General features: G+C 39.2%; 1 protein-coding gene across 5 annotated transcripts; it reads right to left on the bottom strand.

Moving 5' to 3' along the window:
- Positions 1-71: 71 nt before the first annotated feature.
- NRDE2 (NRDE-2, necessary for RNA interference, domain containing) lies at positions 72-27,804 on the bottom strand. Of its 5 annotated transcripts, none has more exons than XM_007436995.4 (14): positions 27,569-27,798; positions 26,139-26,238; positions 24,180-24,386; positions 21,952-22,098; positions 19,896-20,358; positions 18,299-18,704; positions 15,944-16,077; positions 12,406-12,529; positions 10,894-11,066; positions 9,747-10,133; positions 7,012-7,919; positions 4,943-5,081; positions 3,655-3,726; positions 72-3,269 (listed from the first exon to the last, which is right to left on the bottom strand). In XM_007436995.4, the coding sequence occupies exons 1-14, from the start codon at positions 27,639-27,641 to the stop codon at positions 3,144-3,146; spliced, it is 3,459 nt and encodes a 1,152-aa protein (XP_007437057.1). In that variant the 5' UTR covers positions 27,642-27,798; the 3' UTR covers positions 72-3,143. The 5 variants fall into 5 exon arrangements, 4 of the variants coding, with proteins under 4 accessions (XP_007437057.1, XP_007437059.1, XP_007437058.1 ...); XM_007436996.4 differs by having other exon boundaries at positions 73-3,269; positions 24,180-24,383; positions 27,569-27,796; XR_003085677.2 differs by having other exon boundaries at positions 3,130-3,269; positions 4,897-5,081; positions 27,569-27,803.

Raw genomic sequence — 27,804 nt, 5'->3', positions numbered from 1 at the left:
AGAACATCTCTGAGAACACTATTTTGGCTCTTCTGTAGCCCAGTTAGGGTTTTATTACCAGATCTCATAACACCCTGACTGAATACTTTTACCAGATCAACTATCAACAGACTGTGTAAGTTAGTTTTATTTTATTGTACTTTGCAGAAATTGTTTCTCAGGTTTTACAGAATAATGAATAATTAACCAAAGGTTTCAATTTGTTCCCAGTTTGTCACTAAACAATTACCGTCTTTTGTTGTGGTTATAAATCTAAATGCACTCAGATGCTTTAGCAGGTTCCAGGCAGAGTTGCTTCAGTGCCTGGGTGTATGAAATTACTACTGTGACTCCAATAGCATGTGAAAGTTTAACCATTGCACTGGAGTGATATGTGACTTAAAAAAAAAAGAAGAGTTCCCAGACCTGTTACTGACGGGACCAGAGCTGCTCTGCTATAGAAAGTATGGGAAGACTTGGCATTTCTCACCATCCATGCGTTGGACAGACAAGCACCAGTATAGTGGTAAAAGTAAAACAGGCTTCCTGAAGCAGCCCTGAATCTCTGAGCTGAAAGTTGTAATGGAGGATTAGCTTCAAATTAACCCTTGCTTTGGGTTTCCAGAACACAGGAAGCCCTAACTTTGGGCGCATGGTGTTTCTCTCATCTCATCGGGAAACAAACAAGCTACTGTAGTAGTACAAAATGTGGAAAAGATTTTCTTATTCTGGAATGCTTCAGTCTATTAAATACTCCTGCTTTAAGACAGAGAGAGAAAGCAGGCCAGTTTGGTGGTGTGGTTAAGGCGCCAGGCTAAAAACTGGGAGATTATGAGTTCTAGTCCCTCCTTAAGCACAAAGCCAGCTGGGTGACTTTGAGCCACTCTCTTTCAACCCTAGGAAGCAGGCAATGGCAAGCCACTTCTGAAATCTTGTCAAGAAACCTGCAGAGAACTGTCCAGGCAGTCACGACTGACTTGAAGGCACAAATACACACACACACTAATGAAACGTTCTTTTACATTCACCTGAAGTTTTGTTTGCAGAAATGATTTCTGCCTCCCTCAACTAATGAGACTTTTTGTTCAGCCCTGATCCTATCTATCTGGGACATCCACATACTGCATTTGTACCAGAACAAGCATGGCTTATCAGCCCTACTCTCTCTAAATACACTGAATGGTGCTTTAAAATATGTTATCTGGACAGGTTGAATCTAGAAGCCCTTGTAGATTTTAGATCAAGCCATTAAAATATATTAAACTAGAATCAACCTACATCAGCAGTGCACAGAAACGCTGAAGGAAAGCGCAATCAGTGCAACATTAGGTGATTGTATTTTTAATGGGTTGTATGTAAATCAGACTTAACCCCCTCCCCAACTTTCAGAATTGTCCCATTGTGATTGGCCTCACTGCATTTCTAGTTTTTTCAAACATGTAAACATTAACTAAGGAAAACAGTTTAATTTCAAAAGGTAAAGTTTTAAATTTTAGAATCCATCTACATGGTTTTAATTTTTGTCATTTCAGCCTATTTCAGCAACAGCCTGTAGAAGCTAATTGCAACAATTCCACACAGTCGTTATGGGAAAGTCCCATTTTTCTTCTGGTAAGCCAATGCAACAGTAAACTTCAATGCAGTAATGCACTGAAGACACAGAATATTTTTAAGAGATTCCACATCCCAACAAAATTTTTATTAATAATTAACTACTTTTACAAGGATATTTACATTTCACCTGCCATTTGTCACAATAAACTGATAAAAATTCAGTTACACATAGCTTCATTAATTAAACACAGGTAGCCCTCAACTTACGACAATTTGTTCAGTGACCATTTGAAGTAACAGCGCTAATGGACTTACAACCCATGCCTGAAGTTACAATTGTTGCAGTGCCCCCATGGTCACGTGATCAAAATTCAGGTGCTTAATAGCCAGCCTGCACTTACAACCACAGGGGCCCCTCAATTCCCCCCTCCCGCCTATCTCCCCCCATATATGACCTTTTGGCCCCCTGCCACCCTGCACTCTGCCATCCCAGCTGACCTTCGCCATCTTCTTGTTCCTGCTAACAAAGCATGCCCGGCCTGGTTGCTGGGCCCATCTGGAGTTGGGCTTTGTGCTGCAAAGGAGAAAAGAGCCAAAAGCACCCCCAGAGCTGCGGGGTGCCAAAAAGCCTCTTTGCAAAAAGCTTATGGGCAGGGCGGGACTTGTGCTCCAAAAAAAAGGCCAAAAGTAGTAAAAGCAAAGGGGCTTTTTAGCATGCCACAGCTCAGGGACTGCTTTTGGTTTTTTTTTTTTGCAGTGCAAAGCCCAACCCCAACCCAGCCCAGCAGCCAGGCTGGGCATGCCTCATCAGCAATGGGAGCAAGAAGACGCCAAGATCAGCTGGGGTAGTGGAGAACAGGACGGCAGGGGTCTCAGAGTACAGGGTGACAAGGGCAACTGCAGCCAGGATTGGGCTAGGACAGCCAAAAGAGCAGAGATGTGGGGGGAGATAGGTGCGTGGGGGGAGTTGGAGGCACTCCCTTACGTTATTGAGGCTCAGAGCTGAGAGGGACCAAACCCAGAATGGCTTGGATTGGGGTGGGTACTCACGTAACAACCCACAATTCTCAGTTAACAGCAGCAATGGAGAGTGCTGGGATTGCAGTTGCTAAGCGATGCAGTCATGTAACATCTCGCTTTATGATTGCATCGCTTAGCGATGGAAATTCTGGTCCCAATTGTGGTCGTAAGTCGAGGATTACCTGTATTTCTTCTAAACTGTCAAATTACTGCATGTTTCCATGAGTTTAAACTGATGACCTATACAATTCAAAGGTGTTTCAATCATGGATAAACAGTCATCCAAAAAATCAGAACCAATTGGGAGGAAACAACTTCCCATTGAACTGCACTTTATCCTAGATATATTTGGCTTTTTTTATCTGGACTAGCATTTTTAGCAGTGAGGCAGTTAAGGGTATTACTTAAAAGCCTTTGTACCCATACCTGCACTTAATGGAATAGATATGTTTGGATAAAAAAAATATAAACCTTTATTTTATACATTTTTACAGATGATAAATTAATCACAAGCATTTTCTCCTTAGCTATATTGAACATTCATTAAACCAACAAGCTAATCATTTGTCTTCATATCTTTGTACCATTCCTCAGTCTTCAAGGAGCAGCTCCAATTCTTCTATTGGTACCCGCACTCGCAGTTCTTTCTCAGCAATTAGATCAAGGATCTCTTGCAGCTCATCTGGAAAGTATTCTATTGCATCCATATATAGCACCTATAAATACAGAAGTCAAGTAAAGAACTATCAATTCACCACAGTACTATGATAAATCAGACCTAGTTTTAATTTAATAAAGGAACAAGTACAGAACAACAACAACAATTTATTAAACTTATATGCTGCCTGACTCTCAATAATTCTGGGTGGTCAAACAAAAAAATTATAATAAAATCAATTAAACAGAAAAGTGGTAGTTGCGGGGGAAAAAACACACATATAAAAACCCCACAGCAAGTCATAAAAAGGTCTTTGAGCATCTAATACTTTCATCTCTATAGATATTCTATAGTGGAAACTGGAAGGAAGACTTTCTTTGCTGGTTGGGGAGGAACTGTATACATTCATTTTTGTATCGTTATTACAAAGTAATGAAACCTACTTTTGCCCAGGGACAGTTTTGAAGCGCTCTGTAAAATACACCTTTACTTTTTGCCTTATCTCCTAAAGTAACCTGAAAAGGGAAGAGAAAAACTCCATTTTAAAAAGGCAAGCATTCAGAAAAGATATGGACTATATTTTTTAATTTAGAAGGAAAGAAGAAATGGATGAACATAACAAGTTGTGGTTAAAGAAAGAGAAGTGACATTTTTCAGAATGCTCCATGCAGCTGGGCAAGAAAAAAGGCAAGGAAAGAGTCTATTTGCTAAGTCTCACTTACATCCTAATGAGTTGCACTTGACAGCCTTCTCTAACCTGATAGCAGCTGTGGGCAAGAGATGCAATTCATCATCCTGACCTTCCAAATGGGTACAGCAGGAGATAATCCCATAATATCACCAGGAACCGGAGTAAAGTTTTATGATGTTTTCCCCCAGGATTTCAAGACTGTGAATAAGATTAGGAGGCCTCTGGGAGAAAACAAAACTCCCACATAACCACCCTTAAAACCTCCCAAATCCTACACCCCCCCCCCAAAAGACAGATTTAAATTGTCATTTTGAGAATGTCTGGAGGTTCTAAGAGGATGGGATGATTTGCTCCCACCCCAACTTAAAACCTTTTTAAAAAAACTGAAATTGGGCCACAAAATAGCTACATTTGGGGGTGTAAAGGAAGGAAATGAGAGTGAAAGGCCAGATCTCCATTCCCACACTTAAATTTAAAACAAATATTGCACTGCTGAAATTGTGAATAGGGTAGCTCAATTTTGGAGTGCTGAGGGAGGCTGCACATGACCCACAGGTTACCCATCCCTGCTGTATCAATTATTGGAATTGATGTCTGACACATTTTGAAATGCGGTAGGTTGAGGAAGGAAGAATGTACAAATCACACTACAAATACATAATGACTTTGTGTCCAATGTTCATTTTGTGAACAACACAATATTTGCTTTCACAGATTAGGAAATCTCATTTTCTTTTTTTCCTTTTACAATTAACTGCATCCTCCTGACAATCTGCTCCTAGGGCTAGGAACAATATGGGAAGTTAATGGAAAATTACAGCCTTCCTTACTTTAATAAAGGTGAAACAAAATATCAAAGCCAATATATTCGATACATAGTTTCTACAGTGATTTTGCAATCCAGATACTTCCACTGCATTCATAGGTATACAATCAATTGTAAAATGTGGCTTTTTAAAAGCTTTTAATCAATTATACATTATTCAGAGATTACCTATGGGATTAGATAGAGAACGCAAGGCAAATGATGATGTTCTCACCATGAAGCATATATACAGCCTCCAGAGCAATGGACAATGAGCACCGTTTTCAGTCTCAATTGCATGTTCAAATAAAGCTTTGATTCGATTTGTTAACCCAATTTCAGGAATGGTTGCATACACATCTCCATTGGGCTCCCTGAAGAAAAGTGAAAACTGAGTCATCACAGGAGAATCAAGAGTCTTGATTTTATAGAAAGAAATTATATTCTTATTCCTTTGAATGTACTACAGACTGCAAACTTCAGGAGCAGAACCAGCAACATGAAGTGATTCTTTTAAAATGGTCAAGGGGCTACACCGGGGACAAGATGGCAGGATTTCTGCAATGCATGAGCAATTTCCACCTGTGTATTGTTTGTGTGTGACACTACTTCTTATTCTCCACGATCTCAAGACACCTACAGGAGATGGTGTCCTTTCATTTGCCACTTTGCCTTAATAAATATGAGATAGTTTAGCTGGCAGACAACAGTTGTCTTAAGTTATCAAGTGGATTTAAGCCTTCAAACACATTATCTAAACTACAAACTAACTCCTAAATTATCTTTTTCATATTTAAAAAATAAATATGTTAATTTTATAAGAGAAATAAAAATTAACATCTCCTTTATTTCTCTAAAAATAACATGATATAAAATGATCAGTGATTTTGAGTATTGGCTTGAGATATGTTGTCTCCAATCAGCCATGAAACTGGCGTATGGTTTGTACAAAAGCTATCTCAGATAGTTATTCTGAAGATAAAACATCAGGTTATATATTTTGGAAAAGGGAAGAGATACAAAAAGTAGCAGTAGTGAAAGGAAATAGGGTCATATCACAAATAAAGTTACTCATTATCAAGTGACTAGGAATTTGTAAAAAGTTCCGTATGTGGAACAGCTAGTTTCAAGTGATCCACATCTGGATCAAAACACACATTTTGTTCAGGAACAGACCATGTTCCAGAGAGAAATGTTTTGGGAGATTCAGACTTATTGGATTCAGTGACAGATGCTTAAAAAGATTTGATTATCCACCTTAAGCTGCAAATGCAATACATCTGAAAGCATCTTAACACATATCAAGAGTTTGTCATGCTCTTTGATTGCTTCATATTGGATATATATTCTCAATATGATGAACTAGGTTCAAGGAAGGGATTTCAGATTTAAAGATCTTAATATATTGTTGAAGTACGTATATTCCAAACATTTGGAATATATCCATGTATGAAGAACTGTGCCTTGTCTGATTCAAAAAATATTTTTGAATATTATAAAAGAACATCTTGATTAAGCATGCCAACTTTCAGCCTCTGAACAGGCTCTTCATCAGCATAAAGGAAAGTCTGAACAATATGATCCCATGTGATTAAGGTTCTCCTGAGGGCTCCAGGATAAATTGTGTAGGATACCCCACTTAATTTTTAACATTAGTTTTTCATTTTGTCATATTTTTATTCACATTTTCTTTTCATTTTGTATTTGTAATAAAGCATTTCTTTATTACAAATACAAAAAATTCCCTGTAATGGGGAAAAAGCTACAGTCACTAGCTAAGATGACTAAACAAAGATAAGAAAAAAAACCTGCTGGTGAACCAGCTAGATAAACTCTGCCAGTTGCATATGCTACAGCTAACATGTGCCACCCTGATATATGATTGTGGCATGACCAACAGGTCCTCACCTCTCCCCTGTTCCTCCCCATACGTTCCTTTCCTTATCTCCCCTTAGGTTCCACTGCCTGTGGATTCAAGTGTGGCATATCCAACTGGCCTGCCCATCCCAAGGTCAGGTGAGTTGGACATGCACTGCTTGAATTCAAGGGTGGCAGTGGCGGCAGAACAAGAAGAGTGAGAGAGGGTGGGCTCAACAGCCTTGCTCTATTCACTGGTAAGACCTTTCCAGAATTTGTCTTGGCTGAAACCAGGAAAAACCAAAAGCTAAGGGCTTAGGTTCAGTCATCCTGTCTGGAACGGTTAGCTGCCACAATGCAGTTGTTTCAGGTTCAAAACAAAACACCTTTTCTATTTCATGCATGCCTCTCCAAGTGACCTTACCATCATTATAGAGATGACATTACCTCTGGACACTTTCAATTAGTTTTTTCTTTATTTGCTCCGCTTGGATTGCGAACAGCCAAGGCTCCAGTGATTTTGTAGTTCTTGTAACACCATCAAAAAAACGCCGGGCTTTGCTTGCATTGTGAGACTTGCTTTGGATCTGGACGTACGCCCTCCAAAGAGACTGGTTGCTGGGATATCTCTTTAAAACCTCTAACAGTACTTCACGAAGAGGACTCAAAGGATATACACTCATTTTCATGTGGAACCTAAGCAAGCTGACATGCATTAGGGAGAGGGCTTCAAGAGGCGTGGTAAAATGTTGACCACTAAACCTTTTTTCAGGATTTTCTTTCAGCTTTTGAGAAACCTGCCGGTATACTGACACTGCAGAGTCAATCCCAAGAGTTAAATACTGGAAAAGAGTGTAACAACCAACCAAACCAATCAGATGACTAGAATCACTAGCATGTTCTTGATCAGAAGTGGAGTTTTCAGTTAAACAATCTTGAAGCAGGTGCTCGTATGTTTTCCGAGCTTTCAAAACATTCACTGATAATACTTGCCCATGATAAGGAACATAATGCCCCCTTTCAGCCAATTTGGTCAATATGTGTGTTGCACGTGATTCCACAGCTCCTTCTAGATTTACTAGCAATTCTGCTTCCAGTTTAGCATAAAGAAGGCTAAGATGACAGAATTGGGGGTTTTGAATTCCAGTAGTTCCAGCCATCCCCAGAGATGTATCAAAAACCTTTCTAGCATCTTCTATATTGCCAAGTAACCACTCCAGGTAGGCATACAGTTGCCAAAGGGAAATATTATTTCTGTTGTCAGGTGCCTTAAGAAGGTTTTTGGCTAATTTTTTGCTTTTCTTGCCTTGCAATTTTAGTTTCTTTTTCTTTCCCATTTTCAAATACTGAGATACCTGCGAAGTCAACACAATAAAATGAAGAAACAGCCTAAAGAAAATACTATGTTCTTTGTATACAGTACAATGATTTTCCTTCTATGCAATTCTAGCTAGGTCTACCAATCAATAGCTATTTTGCACAATGACAGCTCCAAGAGGTTGGGGAGTAGCAAATCTGAAAACTTCACTGGGGAAAAAGTGCATTTCCCCACATGTCAAACCACAGTCATTATTTACAAACTGAAAGTCTCTTTTGCCTTCCTCTAGATAAACCTTCCCAAGAGCAAAGATCTTCCTTGTAGCTCCTGCTTAAATGAGGCCCATGGTGACTGAAGAAAAGGCAACTACAGGTAGTCCTCTCCTTACTGACCACTCATTCAGCAACCGTTCAAAGTTGCAGTGGCACTGAACAAGGGGTACTTACAACCGGTCCTCAAAGTTCTGGCCATCGCAACAACCCTGCAATCATGTGATTGCGATTCGGGCATTTGGCAACCAGTTCACATGATGGTTGCAGTGTCCCCATGATCACATGATCGCCATTTGCAACCTACCCTGCCAGCTTCCTGCAAGCAAAGTTAATGGGGAAGCTGGCAGGGAAGGTCACAAGTCACTCTCATAAGTCCTCCCCTGGTCTTCCTGCACACCACGCCATGCCTTCCTTCCTTTGGCCTCCCTGTGCACGTGCTGACCCACTTAATAACCCACGTGTCTTGGGGTTACAATGGCAACTAGGACTGCCTGCATTGCCGTCACTAAGTGACATGGTCACATGACATCGCACTTTATGACTGCATTGCTTAGGGACAGCAATCTCAGTCCCAGTTGCTGTTATAACCCAAGGACTACCTGTACAACACTTTCCTGAAGTACAACACTTGTACAACACTTTCAGGAAAGTACAACACTTTCCTGAATAAAGCACTGTGACTGCACAGTGCTTTATTCAGGAAAGTGGAAGAACTAGATGCTGTTTCAGGACCGATAAAGACTGTTCCATTCATCCAATAATGAACTAGTCTTCTGTCTTATTGGACTGTTGCATCTTTTATCCAGTGATAATGCTGTTTTTAAACAGTTGAAGATTTAAGCATGTAAACCATTTTGTGTCTCTCTAAAGACCAAAAAAACCAAAGTACATGTAATAAATAACCTGTGGATGATCCAATCAAGATTTCCTGCAAACTTGTTATTTAGGGATTTTGTTTATAGCCATTAACAGGGACTTCTCTAGAATTCCTTGGAGTTGCAGTCAGGGGTTAAAAATAAGAACACCATTTTAATATATCTGCCTTGAAGAGTCCCCACTTGATACATATTAGCATTTTACATACAGGTAGTCCTTGTTTAGCCACCATAATTGGGAACAGCAACTTGGTCAGTAAGTGTAGCAATCGCTAAGTGAAACCACAAGCATACTTATGATCATACTTCAGCTTTCCTTTGCTTGCAAAGGTCATAAATGCAAGGATTAGTTGTAAAGTTACTTTTTTATCACTGTCATAACTGCAAACAGTCACTAAACGAAGCAGTCACTAAATGAGGACTACCTGTACACAACAGGTAACATAAAGATATATTATTTCTGTATTTTTACAAATGCTGCACTACACATCTCCTGCATTCATCAACTTCATCACTACTCATTCATACTTACAAACACACATCTAGCACACCCCATTCACAATCCTCCATAGCATGTGCTATGCTACTGGCTGAGATGTTGGACATTAAGTTATACTGGATGTCATTTTCTACCCAAAACTGCCAACTTTAGAAACAGATAGATATAATGTATGCATTTGGTCTGCTATCTATATAGGGCAATAGAAAGTATATTACCTTAGAGATTTCATACTGAAGCCAAAAAATGCATAGGTTAGACTTGTCTTTGCCTGAAAACAAGGGCAGCATCATATGGAAGAGATTCTGAATAAATTGTTCTCCTTCCTTAGCATGAGTCACATGCTTCTCACCTTGGACCATTGAGTCCATATGACCAATACTACTAACTCCAAAAAGAGGCATGTCCAAAGAAGTCAGAGTTCCTTGGTTATTGTACTCATTGTCAAAGAAGTTGTTTTTATCCATTGCTATATAGAAGAAAGAAGGCAAAAGTCTATATCTGCATGGAACTCCTAAGAATTGCAAAAATGAGGAGAGTAGTTGAAACTGAAGTTCAGGACTGGAAAGTCTTATTAATGATGGTCCAAGGTCATCAAATAAGACCTATGAAACAAATAAAAATGCTGCTATGCATAGACAAAAATCACACAAACTTAACATTTATCAGAAGAAATCAGAAAACAAATTGGTAAACAATAAAGAAATTAACATTAGAACTTGTCTCCTCATGGCAACCCTTCTTAGATTACGTGCTTGTGTGGGGAAAAAATGAGGCTTTGATTGTGGTTTTAATGATTAGATGGTTTGTGTTGATAGAAATAATGTGAATTTGGATTAATTAGTGGTAAGATATTAATTTTTTTTCAATTTGTATCTATATCTGTATTGGAGATAGTCGGAAGTCACTTTCTGTTTCATTTTTCTATCTATTCTCACTATTTTAGTTTTTGTCTTTTTTCTTTTAGTTCTATCCTCTTTCTTTACTGTACTCTCTGTTTTGTATTTTAATTGTACTTTCTATATAATATAATAAAATTTTTATTAAAAAAAAAAGAAATCAACATTTGACACACAATCCTTCCAAAATCTGGATGTATGCTGACAAGCTAAAGACACATTCTATCACAACATACTAGAGTGGAGCAGAAACACCGTATTTTTTACTTTGAAATACGGGAGCTGATACCTCCACATTTTCCATGAAAGGCATGCGTTCACTAAAGAAGGTTCTGCAGTTTTGCCCAACACACATCTTCTTAGAAGCAGATGTAACTACTCTTTCACTGTCTGCTTCCATCTTAGGTGTGCCCACCAGCATCATAAAAAAGCTTCCCTTAAATGGGTCATATTGCATCACACCAACCTGCCTCTCTGGATCATCACAATCTTCTAATGACTGTTTCTTGTTTTTTTCAGGCCGCCAGGGCAACCAGTGCCTTGCTTCCCGGGAACGTTCAATATGAAGCCAGTTTTGCCACTTTGGTAGAGATCTATCCTTTATTTCTTCTTCATCCTCTACATCTTCCTCATCTTCATCTATTAAAAATAAAAAACACATCAGTGAGTATTTCAAAAATTGCAGCTCAACATATGGAAGTTCTAAAGAGTTTAATTTCAAATAAAAAGACCTTTGTAAGCTGGCCTAGCCTACTCACAAGAACTAAGACTGGGAAGAGGAAATGAGGATGCATGCAAGTTCAAACTTCAACATCCCTATCCTTGAACTTCCCATAGAACGACCTCCTTTTAAAGACAGGATGCAAAATGGACAATGAGAATGATAAGATCAGATCAGGGCAAACAAGTTTACCTAAACAAGGTATTTCAGAGAAGAAGAATATGTTCTGAATTACTTCACATCTTAGAAAAGAACAGCAAGAAAAAAGCAAAAATATTTCAAAATATATAAATATTTTGAATATTTTATAAATATATAAATACGTGGAAGTCATTCAAGATCAGGACAGCAAGTTTGGTGTAGTGGTTGAGGCACTAAGCTAGAAACTGGGAGACCGTGAGTTCTAGTCCTCCCTGAGGCACAAGCCAGCTGGGTGACCTTGGGCTAGTCACTCTCTCTCAGCCCTAGGAAGGAGGCAATGGCAAGCCACTTCCGAAATTCTGCCAAGAAAACTGCAGGGACTCATCCAGGCAGTCACCAGGAGTCAGCAACGACTTGAAGGCACCAAAAAAACAAAACAAAAATCAAGATCACAGCAGAGCAAATGCTCACTGTTCATAATCAGCAAGAACTTTGTCCACCATTACATAAATGACAAAAAACAATATTAAAATTTAGTCCTCCAACTCATTCTACATGTTCATGTAGATGGCATTCAAAAGCTGAATAAATTTTACTGCTCAAAGTCTCTAATTCTGCCAAAATCTGTTCACTTAAATTATGTTCACTTAACAGTCTAAGGGCTTCTGCCTATTCAAAGCAATTTATGTAACTCAATCCCCACCAAAATCAGAAGGACACTGAATAACAAATAAATGCTCTGCAACCTCCCCCCGCCCCCAATCATCCCTTGAGGCTTATTTTTTCTTAGGCTCAGCAAGATAATTGCAGGATGGCTATTTTCCAGCTTAGGCCTACCCAACTAATACCTCCAAAAATATAAAACTACCACTCCTATTCTTCTTCAACAAGCTGGCCAGTATCTATACTGGCTGATATAAGATGGATTTGTAATCCAATAAATCTAGAAGGTTTGGAATTAGAGAACACTGCTCTAACTTGTGGACAGTGTTGAATCATATTCAGTGGGACTGAGGCAGAGTATACATTTCATAAATAAATTATCTTGGGGATAATTTCTCTTGGGGAAAACAGAACAAATGGAAGAGTGTGACTTCTGAAATACAAGCTATTTACCAGGTGGATTGATGACCACCCAGCCACCCTTCTCTTGTTGATGCATCCAGGCCTTCCAACCTTTAGCTCCCTTTTCTCCAATTCGAGGCTCTCCGCTGTCCCAAAAGGGTTCAAAGAACTCCCCCTGAAGTTGGGGATAAAAAATGAATACACAAAGTTTCAGCCGCAATACTTTAAACAAGATTCCAAAACTTCTTAATCAGTTTAAAAGGTTCTTATAATATCTTTCATTAAATGGCTGAGATTTTTTAAAATAAATTTTTAGAATAAGTTATTTAAAAAGTTAGGAGAACTGTCTTTTAAAGATGACTAGTGCTGCTACACATGCTCCTATTACTTTTTTTTTTAAAGTTTGTTTTCTTCTTCAAAGTTGCCTGATCCATATGCAAACTATACAGCCTTAAGCAATTGACTAATTATTGGATTAAAACTGATATGAATGCTAAATTAATATTTATTTGATTAATAGCTATATTAATCTAAATAAAAATAAAAGGACAGGTCACACAAACAGTAGAATAACCTTCTCTAACCTATATGCAGAGTACATCATGAGAAATGCCAGGCTGGAAGAATCACAAGCCGGAATTAAGATTGCAGGGAGAATCATCAACAACCTCAGATATGCGGACGATACCACCCTAATGGCAGAAAGTGAAGAAGAACTAAAGAGCCTCTTGATGAGGGTGAAAGAGGAGAGTGCAAAAGCTGGCTTGAAACTCAACATTAAAAAAACTAAGATCATGGCATCTGGACCCATCAATTCCTGGCAAATAGAAGGGGTAGAAATGGAAGCAGTAACAGACTTCATTTATTTGGGCTCCAAGATCACCGCAGATGGAGACTGCAGCCATGAAATTAAAAGACGCTTGCTCCTTGGGAGGAAAGCTATGGCAAGCCTAGATAGCATATTAAAAAGCAGAGACGTCACCTTGCCGACAAAGATCCGCATAGTCAAAGCTATGGTTTTTCCAGTAGTAATGTATGGCTGTGAGAGCTGGACCATAAAAAAGGCTGAGCGCCGAAGAATTGATGCCTTTGAACTGTGGTGCTGGAGAAGACTCTTGAGAGTCCCCTGGACTGCTAGGAGGTCAAACCAGTCAATCTTAAAGGAAAACAACCCTGATTGCTCATTGGAAGGATCGATAATGAAGCTCAAGCTCAGATATTTTGGCCACCTAATGCGAAGAGAGATCTCTTTGGAGAAGACCCTGATGCTGGGAAAGATTGAAGGCAAAAGGAGAAGAGGACGGCAGAGGATGAGATGGTTAGATAGCATCACTGAAGCAATGAGCATGAAACTGAGCAAACTCAGGGAGGCAGTGAAGGACAGGAAGGCCTGGCGCAATATGGTTCATGGGGTCACGAAGAGTCGGACACGACTTAACGACTAAACAACAACAACAAAAACCTACCAGTTATCTTGGAATTAAGACTCTCATAATTTTTAGTCAGTTTGGCCAAGGCTAAAGTAATGGAAAGGGAGAATGACAGTCTAGCATTGTTTTGGAAAGAATTCTATGGCCTAAGATTAGGATAACTTAAAGACTAATGGCTTCTCTATCAGCTTTTTCTAACTTGGATGTCCTCCAAATCTTGGGCTTCAGCATCCAGAATTCACCAGCCATCATGCATCTCATCCCAGCTGTTGGCAGAGATGAAAACTATGGAGGCTCTTTATTTTGAAGAATGTGTAACAGTGGCCAATTCATTTTTGGACACAAAGCAGATTTTAACCACAGGTGAGTGAACAAAAGGTGGCGGGGGGGGGGGAGGAAAGAAAAGGACAAAGTTTTCTTATAACAAGAAAAACTGGATTTTGTATCTGATTCAAATATCAAATTCAGTGTGCAAATAAAAAATATAGTTATAAGGTTGCTTAAACTCACCCAGTACTGGTTGTACCGCTAAACCATAGATAGTGTTATAAGGAGCAACATACCATGTGTTCCAAAATTACTCCTGCTTCTCTTCTTCTCCTGTGTGACCATGAGAAAGGAACTGGAATTTGGAAGCACCCATTTTCTGATTTAAAGCAACCATATGTACCTTTATGTCTGCACTGAGATTTCTGATAAATTTATAGTATGGAATAAATCAACCAGTACCACTGAGCCTGTACTGCTTTAATAAACTAGTAGCTTGCCTTTTCGGGATGTAAAGATAAATCATGATGTGGCAAAAAAAGAAGCAGATTCTTCCAATCCTCATCCTTTGTGGATGCCGGAAGAGACAGAAGAGGGGTTGTGGCAAGCCAAAGCCTAATGAGTTTTGAGGCAGTGGCTGGGGAATTCTGGGAACTGAAGTCCACACATCTTAAAGTTGCTAAGGTTGAGAAACACTAGTTTACAGCTAAGACAAGATACAAACCTGGGACATCTCAGCTCCTCATCACTACTTATAAACTCTTCACATAAAAGAAACCTTTTATTCTAAGACATAAATAACAATTTGTATTAACTGTGTTATCTACACTGTTATTCTTGTTATAAGTGGCTTTAAGGTTTGAATCAATTCTTAACTGAAAAAATTATTTTAGCATTGCTTAGCTTATATAATGTTCCATCTTTCAGTCTTCTGAGTTATAACAATAAAGCACTGTATTCACCCCTAACCTCAAGCAGTGAAAACCAATAATGAAATCAAAAGATTAGTATAGTTAAAGCCATGCATCCTTGTGACATTTCCTTTTTTGTTCTTTATCTCATTGCTCTAAGTCGGAGATAAAAACATATTTATCACCAATATATTTTAAATTTAGCCTCATTGACACTCAAACTATACATAACAAAGCAGTCCTAACCTGCATAAAAGGTTATTGCTCCAAACTGTATTCACTTATTCTGCTATTTATTGCTAAGCAAAGCCTCCACCCTCCAAGCTGGTGAGGTGCATATTCCAATTCCATTTAAGATCCTTGAACTACATGACCCATTTGCAGGCTACAAGTCCATATGGCATAGGCTTGGGGAAACACTCACTGAGCAATGCAATTCATGACCCCTGCAGAGTACAGCCCATGGCATGCAGTCTGTTAATTCAATGAGCAAATCAGGGCTAACAACTGGGTTCATACATGTATCAAGCTATTAGCTTGTTTTAACCATGTTTGTTGAACAAGCTCTGGTGTCTTGGTTCACACATAACATCTGAGGGATTTCTATTAATTGTATCTTTTTGTTTTTATTCTATATATTATTCCATTGTGTGCTGACCAGAGTTTGTAAATTGGGATGGATTGCAAAAACTGTGAAATAAATAAATAAATACATACATACATACAAGATAATTCATATGATGCTCCTGTCAGTGTGATTGACAAGAAGTATTTTTACTGTACATGCAGAACACCAATGTTTATGCAATGCATGTAATTTATTTCAATCACCAAACCTGAGCTTTATGTTTGCATTTTTAAATTTTACTTCAAGTTGTTGGCTGGAAGGAGGACTGAAGGAACTATGCAAAGGGAAGGAGAAAATAGGGAGAATTAAGGTAGAGAGTAAAAAAAGAAAGAAACCTAGATGATAGTTTTTACCTGTCCTCTTGTTGGCAGATCCTTGACATTATCTGGTTTAAAAAAGGTAAAGTCAAGCAAGGCTTGGAACAGGGACACAGCTTTTTCTGAATGGCCAGCCTGCCTAAGGAAATGGCATTGCTGAAGAAAAATGGCTTGGGAGAAAAAGAAACATTTCATGTAAAAGCTGTTCAAATACAGGTGACAATTTCCTTTTTTATTTATTATTGCATCTGTATTAGCAAATCCCAGAGTTTGCATTACAACAACCACATTAAAAAATGGGGACATGTATCCCTTTAAGTAATGTTTTTAAAAAATCAAGATTGACAACCAATTGAAATTAATCGTTTTCTTTCAGTTTTCAACTTAAAAGCACCAAGATTTTACAAAATGCAAACAGAAGTAACTTTTTTGAGACCAGAGGTCAACTTCATGAACACAGCCAGAAATATTTTGGAATGCAGCAGGTATACATCCATGTGCTCATTATGCATATTTTCTTTTCTTTTTTTTAAAGATCTTGTCTGAGATATTAGAAATGGAGAAAAAATGGCTGAATTAAAGGAAGAGAGGAAGCTGCCTCCTCTCATATCAGACTATTTTTGTATCTAGATCAGGTCCCAGAGATAAAAGTTGTTTCAGCCAGATGACGCAATGATTGGGATTGCGCTGGGGACCACGTGCACACAAGGCAAGTGTCCAACCATGGAGTTACTGAGGCACTGAGTCTTGTTCTCTGACAGTAAAGCCAACTAGGGGCATTTGGATCGACTCAGCAGTGACTGCACCTAAATTTTCCAAAGCATCCAACTTCCATTATGTCCTTTCTGACAGGTTGTCACTGTCACAAGCAAAAGAAATAACCACTAAATGGCAAAAGCCTTCAGTATAACTTTCTTCATCATCCCCTGTTCAAAGACCCTAATTTAATAACCAGTGTATCTTTATAACAAGACTCAGACACTGATATGGTTATAAATGACTGACAACTGCACAATATTCTTAATCAAAATGAGACTGTCAGGCTAGATCTATGCTTCATTAGAGGCACAATTAAAAAGGAGGCAGATTTCTCATAAATTCTGGCACCCAACAGCATTTTTTCTAATACTTTCCCATTTGGGAATTTCTAACAACTTTCATACCATGTCAAAACTCATTTACTCCAGTCCTGGCAAATACTGCTGAAGTTGGCCCCAACTCATTTCTCAAAAGGAAATAAAGTGCACAAAAGAAAGGATTCAGTTAAGTACCTGAAAGTATTTTTAAATATTGCTGCTAACCTAACAACAAGCTCATCTTTCAACTATGTTCACTGATATCAAAAATAGCCAGCCCAGCTTCCCTAATCTGAGGCCTCCAGGAACTATTAGACTATAATTCTTGTCAACTCCAGCTAGTACAGCACTGGGAATACTGAGGGTGACTGGAACTGTAGTCCCAACACTCTAGTCCAAGGTCAACAAACTCCAACAAAGGGGGACCCTTGGCTTCTGGTAGGCCCATTTTTTTTTATATAGGCACCTTTCCCAACATAGCATCTTCCACATGTAAAGAACTAATTCCCACAACTACTAACCACCTTGGTTAACAGCAATGCTGTAAAGAGACGATGAGTCTTACAGCCCACTGAAAAACTGGAAGGCTGGAACAATGGAAGAGTCTGCAGAATTCAGTGCACCAGCCCTTGGGCCCTGAACAGGATGCCTTATTTGCAGGCTTATTTAAGCATTTCTGCCAAGATTCTGCAAGATCATATTAGTGACCCCATAACAACATACAACAGAGGATTCTCATGTATTAAAATATATGCTCAAGTCTCTCTAAAGAGATTACTTGAGATCTGCATGGGAAAGGCAATTGCAAGGAGCTTTTTGGATCAAAAGAACTCTTGAGAGGGGAGGAAATTCTGGCTATGATTCAAAATACCTGTTTGTTTTTTCTTATATATATATTTTCTCACTTTCTCTCACCACCCCTCATACTGGAAAAATATAAAGTTTTTGACTGAGTCATGAGTTTCACAAGTAGGGTTTCTATCAGCTATAGCACTATCTAAAGTTACAGATCAAAGTGGGTTTTTTCCATTAAGAGAGCTCAAAATATGAGGGATATAACAGCACCCTTAATTTATGAAAGGACTACAAAACAAGAAAAAAGAAAAGAGGAAACTGGGTCCCCAGAACAGACCAATAAAACCAAACATGATCACTGGCAAACGAAGAAGTGGGATGACATCTATCCATCTCCATCATCATCATCATCATCATCATCCCTCATAAGCAAACACAAGTCCCCAAAGACCTGAACATATCCTGTCAGAAGAGGGGATTGGTCTTTCAAAAGGCCAAAGAAGCTCAGATATCCTCTTACCTAGCATGGCTTCTTCTGTGCCTGGCAGTGCAGGATGTGATACCATACTGCCATCATATACAGCTGATAACGTGCTCAGGCATTTTCCATAAAGGACATGTGTTTTGGAAACAGTAAAGGTGCTGAACTGACTTTGACAGAATAAGAGATATTTCTGCCACAGGGCTGGGTTGTTTGGGTGCAAGAAAATCAATTTCTGCCATTCCTTCACCACAGCTGATGGCTCCCAGAACTCTGTGCAAAGCTTCAGCCGTGCTAGTTTCAGGTCCACTTCATTTGGGTTGCTTTCAATCGCTCTTTCCAAAATAGCCAGCTTCTTCTCTAATATTAGCCTGGATGATTTCCTTCTCATTTCCTGTTCTCCCTCACTGATGGCATAACAACTGGGATGTCGCATGAGTTCATCCTTAAAAATGAAAGGAACAAAAAAGAATACAAGATATTTGGAATAAAACTTAAAGTGAAATTGAGTGTCCTTTTGAAAAATCCTCACCCAATCCACCAGCTAGTTTTGAACTGGATAATAGAGGAACTGGAGTCAGCAACCAAGGCACACACAGAGGACTGTTTAATCCCCTCCTTCCAATCTGTGCAAGCCAGTTCAGTCTTGTTTTCTTAGTTATGTTCCGAGAGGCCATTTGACTTTTAAAGAAATGTATCTGACGTTTATTCATTTTATGTTAAGGTTTTTTCATACAGGTAGTCCTTGGGTTACAACAGCAATTGGGACCTGGATTGCTGTCGCTAAGTGATGCGGTCATAAAGCGCAAAGTCACGTGACTGCATCACTTAGTGACGGCAATCCCAGTTGCTATCATAACCCTAAGACAAGCAGATCATTAAGCGGGAAGTGGTGGGAGTCCCAGGTAAGGAGTGCAGGGTGCTGCAGGGGAGCTGGGGGAGGCCCTGTGCAAGCCACACGTGAGTTGGGGGAGGCCAGGGGAAAGCTTGGGATGCCCCGTGCAGGTGTGAATGCAGGAAGGCTGGTGGGTGGATGGGGTGGCACAAGCACAGGTAGCAGGGTGCAAGCGCAGAAAGGGCTGGAGGTCTTACCAGAGTGACTTGCAACCTTCCCTGCCAGCTTTCCCATTGACTTTGCTTGTGGGAAGATGGCAGGGAAGGTTGCAAATGGCGATCATGAGACTGGGACACTGCAACCATTGTAAGTGCAAGCTGGTTGCCAAACGCCTGAATCACAATCATGTGCCCATGGGGGTACCATGACGGCCGGAACTTCAAGGACTGGTCCTAAGTACCACTCATTCAACACTGTCGCAACTTTGAACGGCCGCTAATGAGCAATCAGTAAGCGAGGATTACCTGTATCCTCTTTTTTCACAGAATGTAAACAGTGGCAAAGCAGTGCAAGAATCGGTAGAAAACTGCATTGGCAACATCCTAAGCACCAGCCAATTTCTGTGACCTAAAAAATACAGTAACTTCTAAAAATACAGTGCAAATCTGCAGAATTAGGGGGAAATCGGTATTTAAATCAAACACACGGAGAACATTCCAAAATCCAATCTGCTCCTCTAGAAAACTGCCTTTGGTCACAATTGAACATTATAACCTCAGATGTTAACACATAGATGCCTACCTGAAAAGAAACCAAATCCATCCATGCTTTGACATCCCTGGGATTCTCTCTGACTTTGCTGTTATATTCTTCCACCTTTGCCATTAGAGGGGAGTCTACATTCTGGGGGTTCTCTTGAAGTTCTTGCTTCTTTGGTAAGCTGTGTTCAGCAGGGGGGCCTTTTCCTTGTAGCCACAGTGTGGTCTTCAGATCATAAACCCCAAGAGGGTTTACCCAGCTTATAGAAGGAGACTCTGCTGGATCTAGCTGCAAAATTGGTATCCAGGAAGCTAAGCCAGATGAGGAATCCTGATTTTTACTGCTGACATGGATGCCATCCATGTTCAGGAGCTTCCGACCACCTTTTGTGAAGTAGCGTTCTGGCCGCTTATAGGAAGACTTTTTTCCAGCTGCTGAGCTCTCCCAAATGATATGTTGCTCCTTAGGTTGGAGGCCAAGGCAGAAGTTGCTTCGTCTCTTATACCTTTAAAAGTAATAGTTAAAACTGACTATTCCCAACCCGGCGGAGGGAGAAAAGTCTTCCTCAGACCCTGATCATCGTAGCTTTAAAATTTTATTCCTGAATATTCCTCCCCACAAACTCTGAGCCTTCCGAGAGACTATGGACCTCTCAGACATTAGACATGCGGCATAACCCAATCCATGAAGTGGGAAAGTAACTCCCACCAAATTCAGCACCACTCCTCAAATGGGAAGCGCCCACAGGAATGCCACCTCAGAAGCCAAAGACTTGAGGGTTAACCCTTAGTGGGCAGTTCCTTGATCTCTTCAATTGCCTTGGGTCCTTCATTAAAATAAATTTATCAGTTATTTCAATTTATGCCTTGCCTTTCTACTCAGAGGCAGGAAATAACACTTATTTTTACCTTTAAAAAGAGGTAAATTCATTGTGTATGGAAAGCACTGAGAGTACAAGAAACAAGTTAAGACACATGGGCCATTTTTAACTTAGTGCAGAGCAAAAGCATGTTTTCAAAATCCAAAATGATTTTTAAAAATATTACAAATGGGTTCTATAGCTATCTATAAATTGATCAATCCGTGCCAGGTTTATTACTTGGTCACAAACTGGAAGTCTGTTCTCAAGCATTACATGGTACTCAGAGACTTGTCAACCAAATTTTTCAGGACAATTCTCCTGGCCTAGCCTGTTCTCCACTGTTCCCCTTCCTGCTATTAAAAAGCAGGAGTCCTATTATGCTGCACATTAAGTGGGGGTGGGAAAACAGGACCTCAAGGTCAGGCTAGAAAGATGTAAGAGAAGGTGCTGCTGAACAATCAGCAACAGAGGATTCCCAGGCACAAAGCTGATCCCTGAGCAAAATGGCAAAAGAATTGGGTGCAACTGACTCCCTCCAATGTGGGACTCAGGCAGGTCAATTGTGTTGCTAGAATTGCCAGGTGCAAATCCATTCAACTGTTGGCTCTGCAGAGTCAGAATTTCCAGAATTAAAATAGGACTCAGGTGGTGATTAGGAAACAAGCTCACTGGGTGGAATTAGAGCTAGAGAGCAAATTTCCCATGACACAGGCTTCAAAGCATTTCTTTAGGACATATCATTAATCCAGAAAGATTCTCAAGGGATTCTGCTATGTGCAAGATGAGTTGCCTATTTAAAAAAAAACAAAAAACTGAACAACTTTTTTTTAATAAAGGACAATCCTTTTTAAAACACCCACATGCTCAGCAGCTTAGCTTTGATTTTTAATTCCGCAGCCACTTACAACACCAATACCAACCAGAACAATGCACCTAAAGCTATGACAGCCAAGTACCCAATTGTGACTACACAGCAAGCTCCCAAATCCTATCTACCTCTCTCACTTCCAAATCATGGGCCTGCTTTGTTTCACAAAATTGATCAGGGCACATGGGCTGCTTGTTTTCACATCTAGCCCAAAAAAGGGGAGGGAGGAAATAAAGAAAGAGACTACCATTGAGCCTTCTATAGATTGCACACAAGAAGATGCCCAAAGTTCTCCATGAACCACAAATGCAGTTATTTTTTGCTCTCAGAAACATTATCTAAACTCCTACTGCTACCAGATTCATTACCTTGCAATGTTGCCTCGATATAGTGATTTATACTGCCAATTTGCAGGATCTGGCTTCTTATCTGTTTTGAATCCTTCTGCCATCAAACCCTGAATGTCATCAAGCCAAACAGACGGATAGGGCACATTTGTGGTTTTATCTTCTAAGCTGCAAAAATAAATTTAAAATGAGGAAAGGGGAAAATAAGTAATAAAAAATCAAATATAAACAAAGAATTAAGCAGTATATTCTAAACCAACTACAATTTAGGCTGCCTCTTATCCCTCAAAAATTATAAAAAAGGAAAAGAAAGCCAAACTACTGAATGAAGTGAACGTTTTACACAGCATCTCATCAATAGGATTTTCAGGGCCATCTCTTTGTAAATAATCAGAAATAAGCCCCATCACCTTCAGTGGGGTATGGCCCAAGTAAACAGAGACAGGATTCTGAACTAATTAACTCAACTGAACCAAAATATTTTCTTTACTACATCTACATCAGTCTGTATTTTTGGGGGGAAAAGCATCTAACTGCAAAAGAACAATATGTACCACAGCACCTTTTTTCTGATATTTTATAAATAACCAGTCATTAAAAGGTGCTAAGAAATACAATAGACAGTTCAAGGTAGTATTACAAAATGATCACAAAATTAAAGACAGCAATATTAATGTGAGATATTACTTTGATTATACATTTATGTAACATGTGAATAAAATAACTGATGGAAAGCCAGTTTTTGCTTTCTTTTCAAATAATTCCCAGTATTTTGCTGAAACTTATTTCAAAATATTCAAAGAGTATGCTTACAGGGAAAGGTTTGAAAGGAAAGGCAGGTTAAAGATCATCCAAATTACTGAAATTCTAAAATCAGTCCTAAATTAATACATTAAGGAGTTCAAAATTATCTTTTTAGAAAATTTAACTTCCCCTGCTCCAGCTCTCATTAGTCTGAACAGTTTGCAAGGGAAATTAAGGCATGATAATACAAACTTGCATATATTTCTGGCTAGCAAAGGAAGATAAAACTATTTCTCAGTATTCCAGCCTGGGATCACCAGATTCTGAAGGCAGTAAATGCCATGCTCTACTATTTAGTACTATTGCTTGCGACAATGGAGAATTTTTTAGCACTATTGCTTGTGACAATGGAGAATTTTTGTGAACCCACAAAAATGTGAATTACGCACAACTGTTATTCACAGAGTATAACTGAGCATTATAACAGTGCCTCATTCCAGAGGCTGAATGAATGATTAACTAACATTAGTCAAATTACAGCTTGAAAAAAAATTTATAGCCAATTACTCATTGATTTCTGCAGTTCAGAGACTGGCTGCCAGTTATTCTAAACATTAATAATGCAGCATGCATTTATTTTAACTGGCCATCATTACAATTTGATCTTGACACTCAAGGCAGTTTATAATAATGTATTATGTCTATTTGTTACTCATGTCACAGTGAAATGGTAGTAAGGCGGGGGGGATCCAAGCTTCACATTTTGAACAGAGGACAGATATTTCTAGCACCTTCCAATATCCACAAGATTGTGCTGACTATATTTAAACCTACATTCTTTCTTTCCCATTCCAGTAATTTCAAACCCCAGCAAGATGTGTAACTCCACATAGAGTATTATGGACTAGGACTAGGGAGACCCTCTTGACTGCCGAGTTCACTGCATGACTTCAGGCCAGTCACTATCTCTCAGCCTATCTTACTTTACAAAGCTGTTATTTTGGGGACAAAAAGCTAAGTGTTCTGCTTTGAATTCCCAGATGAAAGTCAAGGTATAAATGTAATAATAAAATAATCTGCCTTTTACTTTGACCCAACTGCCATCCCTGCTCAACTCCCTGCCCCCATCAATCCAACAAACCACTGCTGCTTTTTCATTTTTCTCCTCAGAGGGACACTTTTAATAAGATGACTACACAAACTGCACTGCAGTCTACTTGTGTCTTTTTGCCCTTAAGTGAAAATATGTAGCTAAAAGAAAGGATAGCAGACATACCTAATTTTTAATGCACACTTAGTTCATAATTTTCATTGATCTGAAGCACAGTCTTATACACATTTACTCGGAAAGAAATTGCACCAGACACAAGAGAGCAAAAGTATACAAGAATGATCTTATTCTCATATCTGAACTATCTTTGTCAACAGCAACATCATTCAGAAACAGAAAGAAATGATTGGATCATTGTACAGTGCAAGTTCAGAAATAAAATCTACTTACGTACTTCAATTCTGTTCCTCTTTTTTCAATATTTCTATCATCTTTCCCATCCTCAGATTCAGATCCACTAGTGCTCCATTCCTTTCTCCTTTTCTTTTTATTTTTTTTGTGATCTCGTTGCTTTTTCTTTTTCTTTCTCTTTTTAGGTGACACTTGGAAACATTTGTTGGCTTCATTTTCTCCTGGGAGTTCAAAACTGGTGGCTGTACTGCTTATAAAATAGACAAAAACCACACTACCAATGATATTCCTAAAGCTATTGGAAAACAGAAAGATCTAGAAGGAATATTACAAAATGTATTTTTAAAAGAAAGATGAAATCTAAGAAAGTGGCAGAGTTTGTACAGTATATTTTAAAGTTCTATTTTTTTCATATAGAAAACAAGTTAAATATGAACATTTAGACTGCAATTATAAAGTTCACAGCTAGTTTACATATGGTATTTTTCTTACGAAGAGATAAATTGTGTATTTGCCTGCCTTTCCCAAACAGATATGTTCTAGTTTGAGGGACCTGAAATCCAATTACCCAGCCACCAATCTTGTAAAATGTCTTACCCTTGGGAACAAAGTTGCAAGATTCTCTATCTTCCCTTGTGCAGAAAAATGGAATTAAGAGGTGATTTTAAGAATGCAGAGTTGAAAGGGAAATGAGTAAGAAACTGCTTCCCTTGTCATTTTGTCATTTTATGGCCTTTTGTGCTACTTATTTACACACAAACAAATAATTATAAAACTGCCTGGCTCATGTAATCATCTCAAAATTGTCACATTTTCTAGAAGCCTTCTACAGAATCACATTATAGTTTAATGACACAGTAAACATGAGGATTTTGCTTAAATTATTCTGGTTTTCTTTCAGTTAACAGAAATTTCAAATGTAAGGTATTTTCCATGTCATTCTAAGCATATACTTTATTACATCTATAAGAACACTGGTCATTTATTGATCTTAATTAATTACTCCTTTATTCATGTTAAAGGAACTGTGATTCAAAATATTGTGCAATGGGTATCCTCTAGGCATATGCAGAGAGATTTGGATTCAAAGGGCATCATAAGATTCAGAGTACCTGTTTCCATACACACAGAACCTGCCGGGAACACTTTAAAGCAACTGATCTTTTCCCGGGTTTGTTCAGCTGCTCTCTACACCTCACACAAAATCCAGGAAAAGGCAGATTTGGTTTAAGGTGCTTCCTCCAGGAGTTATGTTTGTGAAATCAGGTGCTCTGAATCACAGGTTGTTCTTCAGATCCAGAACTCTGCACAGCTCTAGTGTGCATAACCATAAAAATGTCTCTGAATAGATATAATGGCAAATGCAGCTCTTTATGCTCCCAAGAACTCTCTGTTGAACACAGTACTCCTCAGAGGGCAAGTGGATAGGATCTGAACAGTAATGAGTAATCATCAAAATAATATCAAATACTTGTGAATCAATTTTGTATTAGGAAGCTTAAAATTAAGGAAATCATTCTTAGAGTTAAATACACCCAAGTGTAAGGCATAGACACAGTTGTATATCAAGTTCATAGAGGCAAATGCGTATTTCAAAGCAATTTTTTTTTTTTTACTGTTTTGAACAAGATTCTCCAAATCATTTTTCAGGGGCAAAATAATTTATCAATCTGTACAGCAAGCAATGACAAATTATCATAATTAGATCAAAGATTAGAATTTATTGTCTTATTTAAAGGAAGGGGAGAATTTTAAACAGTAGTCTTTGTGATATAGTGGGCAAAAATACAGAACACTATAACAATTACATAAGCATGGGGATCCTCAGGCTCCTGTTTTCATCATCTGTCACAACCCTGCTTTTGTCAGATTGACCCATATGACACCCCCCCCCCATGGATAGTATATATAAGGAACCAAATCAAATTGAAGAGTAAAACTGCCCACATTGTCTTGATTAAAAAGTGCATTATGAAAAGCAATTCTAAAGGTGTTATACTACCTTTGGAGTGAAGGTTCACAGTCTGTAATTTCTAAAGCATTTTGGTGCAATCTCAGTGCATCTTCATTGCAAAAGCTTTGATTAGTCAGCCAGTTCAAATCTGTAGATTCAGAAGACAGATTGTTAACACAACAATAAAATTGCCATTGTTTTTTACAGCTATCAATTAATCTTTTTATTTTTCTTTGCCTTCTTTGATAAATGTTAATTTGTTTCAGCACAGATTGTTAGCTTATGGATGTGAGGTTACAATCAACCAAAGGTAGGCAGCAATTCTAAATATGCTGATGGTAAACTCCAGATCCGTCTGCAATAAGATCATGTCCATTCATGATTTGGTGGTGGATGGGCAGGCAGACCAGGCCTGTATTCCTGAGATCTGGCTGGGCAAGGGCAACTAGGGCATCTTCTTGCTTGGTTACTAAGGATTTATTTTGGCCTCTCACCTCTGATGGATAGGGGGATGTGTAGGATGTCCTTTGCTAGATCGGCTAGATCCCTGTCTTTCTTGGCTCCTTCATGCAGCTGGGACAGGGAAATGGTTTGCTGGATCTGTAAGATGTTATTGCCTCATTGTGGGAGGGAACGCAACCAGCAGTCTTTAAGGAGGTTGTGGTGCACCCACTATTTAAGAGGCCCTCTCTGGATCCAAAGGTATTTGGACAATTGGCCTTCTGAATTTCTCAGAATTCTCAACACGTAACCCTTTTATAAGACTAACCATGAGACTTTGAAATATTAAGTGCCCTTCGCATGTTTTTTGTTTAGCCAGATTTCTTGTCACCTTAATATGAACAGAATATCTGCCCGTTTAAGGTCAGTTTGTTGATGTGCCCAGTTTACTGTACCTTTGGGCTGATGCAGTAGCAAGGCCTTTTCTTGGAGTCTAGCCAGTGGGGCTGCCGTATCCGGATAGCCAAACCCCGGATGGTCACAAAAGAGCATCCCTGCTGCCCCCTGGCAGCTGTCTGGGTTTGTGCAGTTCAGATACAGTAGGCAGCCCGAAGTCTGCGGAGAGAAGGTGATGCTGCTCCGTACAGAACTGCTCTTTGCTTATTACATGCATTTACACGCTAATCCCTTGCACTCTCATTCTTAATATGCTGCACGGCCAATTAACGGTTCTGGAGGTTTTTTGCATACACCAAGCTTTATCCGGCAAGTGTTAGAGGTCTCCACAAGCGCTGGGACTGCAACTCCCAGAAATCCCGGCCAGCGTGCCGTAGCCTGGTTCAGCGGGGAGGAATTCTGGGAGTTGTATTTCCATCCATTTGGAAGGACTCGGCTTGGGGAAAGTAGGAAAGGGCTGCGTCTCTGCAAATGGTATCTTTAGAAACAAGCGTCCAAAAGGAAAGTCAAAACGTGGATTCAAGAAAGAGGGACTTCTCGGTCCGCTTATTATTGGGGCAGATAAATGAAAACGTCATTACCTCTTTTCGAGCCTTCGCTTGCTTGTACGTCTCCAGCTTTAGCAGCATCGGCAAAGGCAGGAAAAAGAGCCATCACAAGCCACGAAACCCTCGAGAATCACGACTTCCGCGGCCTCCTCCAGCGACAGAGGAGGGAAGGAGACAAGATGGCGCGGACTCTTTTCCCGAGCATGCTGGGAAATGTAGTTTCACTGGGCGATGAGCTCAAAATGGTGCTGCCCGACTCGTTCGCGAGA

Source organism: Python bivittatus, unplaced genomic scaffold (genome assembly GCF_059951505.1).
Source record: "Python bivittatus isolate LINGU-HERP-01145 unplaced genomic scaffold, Pbiv_v1 ctg000480_np1212, whole genome shotgun sequence".
NCBI classification, from domain to species: domain Eukaryota; kingdom Metazoa; phylum Chordata; class Lepidosauria; order Squamata; family Pythonidae; genus Python; species Python bivittatus.
The sequence above is the reverse complement of the archived record's forward strand: the minus strand, read 5'-3'. Positions and strand labels throughout refer to the sequence as shown.

Excerpts from the sequence above, each read along its gene's own strand:
- NRDE2 (XM_007436995.4), bottom strand. The coding sequence starts at position 27,641 with ATGGCTCTTTTTCCTGCCTTTGCCGATGCTGCTAAAGCTGGAGACGTA. Across the intron at positions 20,359-21,951 it reads TATCGAGGCAACATTGCAAG|GTATAAGAGACGAAGCAACT; the intron begins GTAATGAATCTG and ends TTACTTTTAAAG. Across the intron at positions 16,078-18,298 it reads CACAGAAGAAGCCATGCTAG|CCATTTTTCTTCAGCAATGC; the intron begins GTAAGAGGATAT and ends TTTTCTCCCAAG.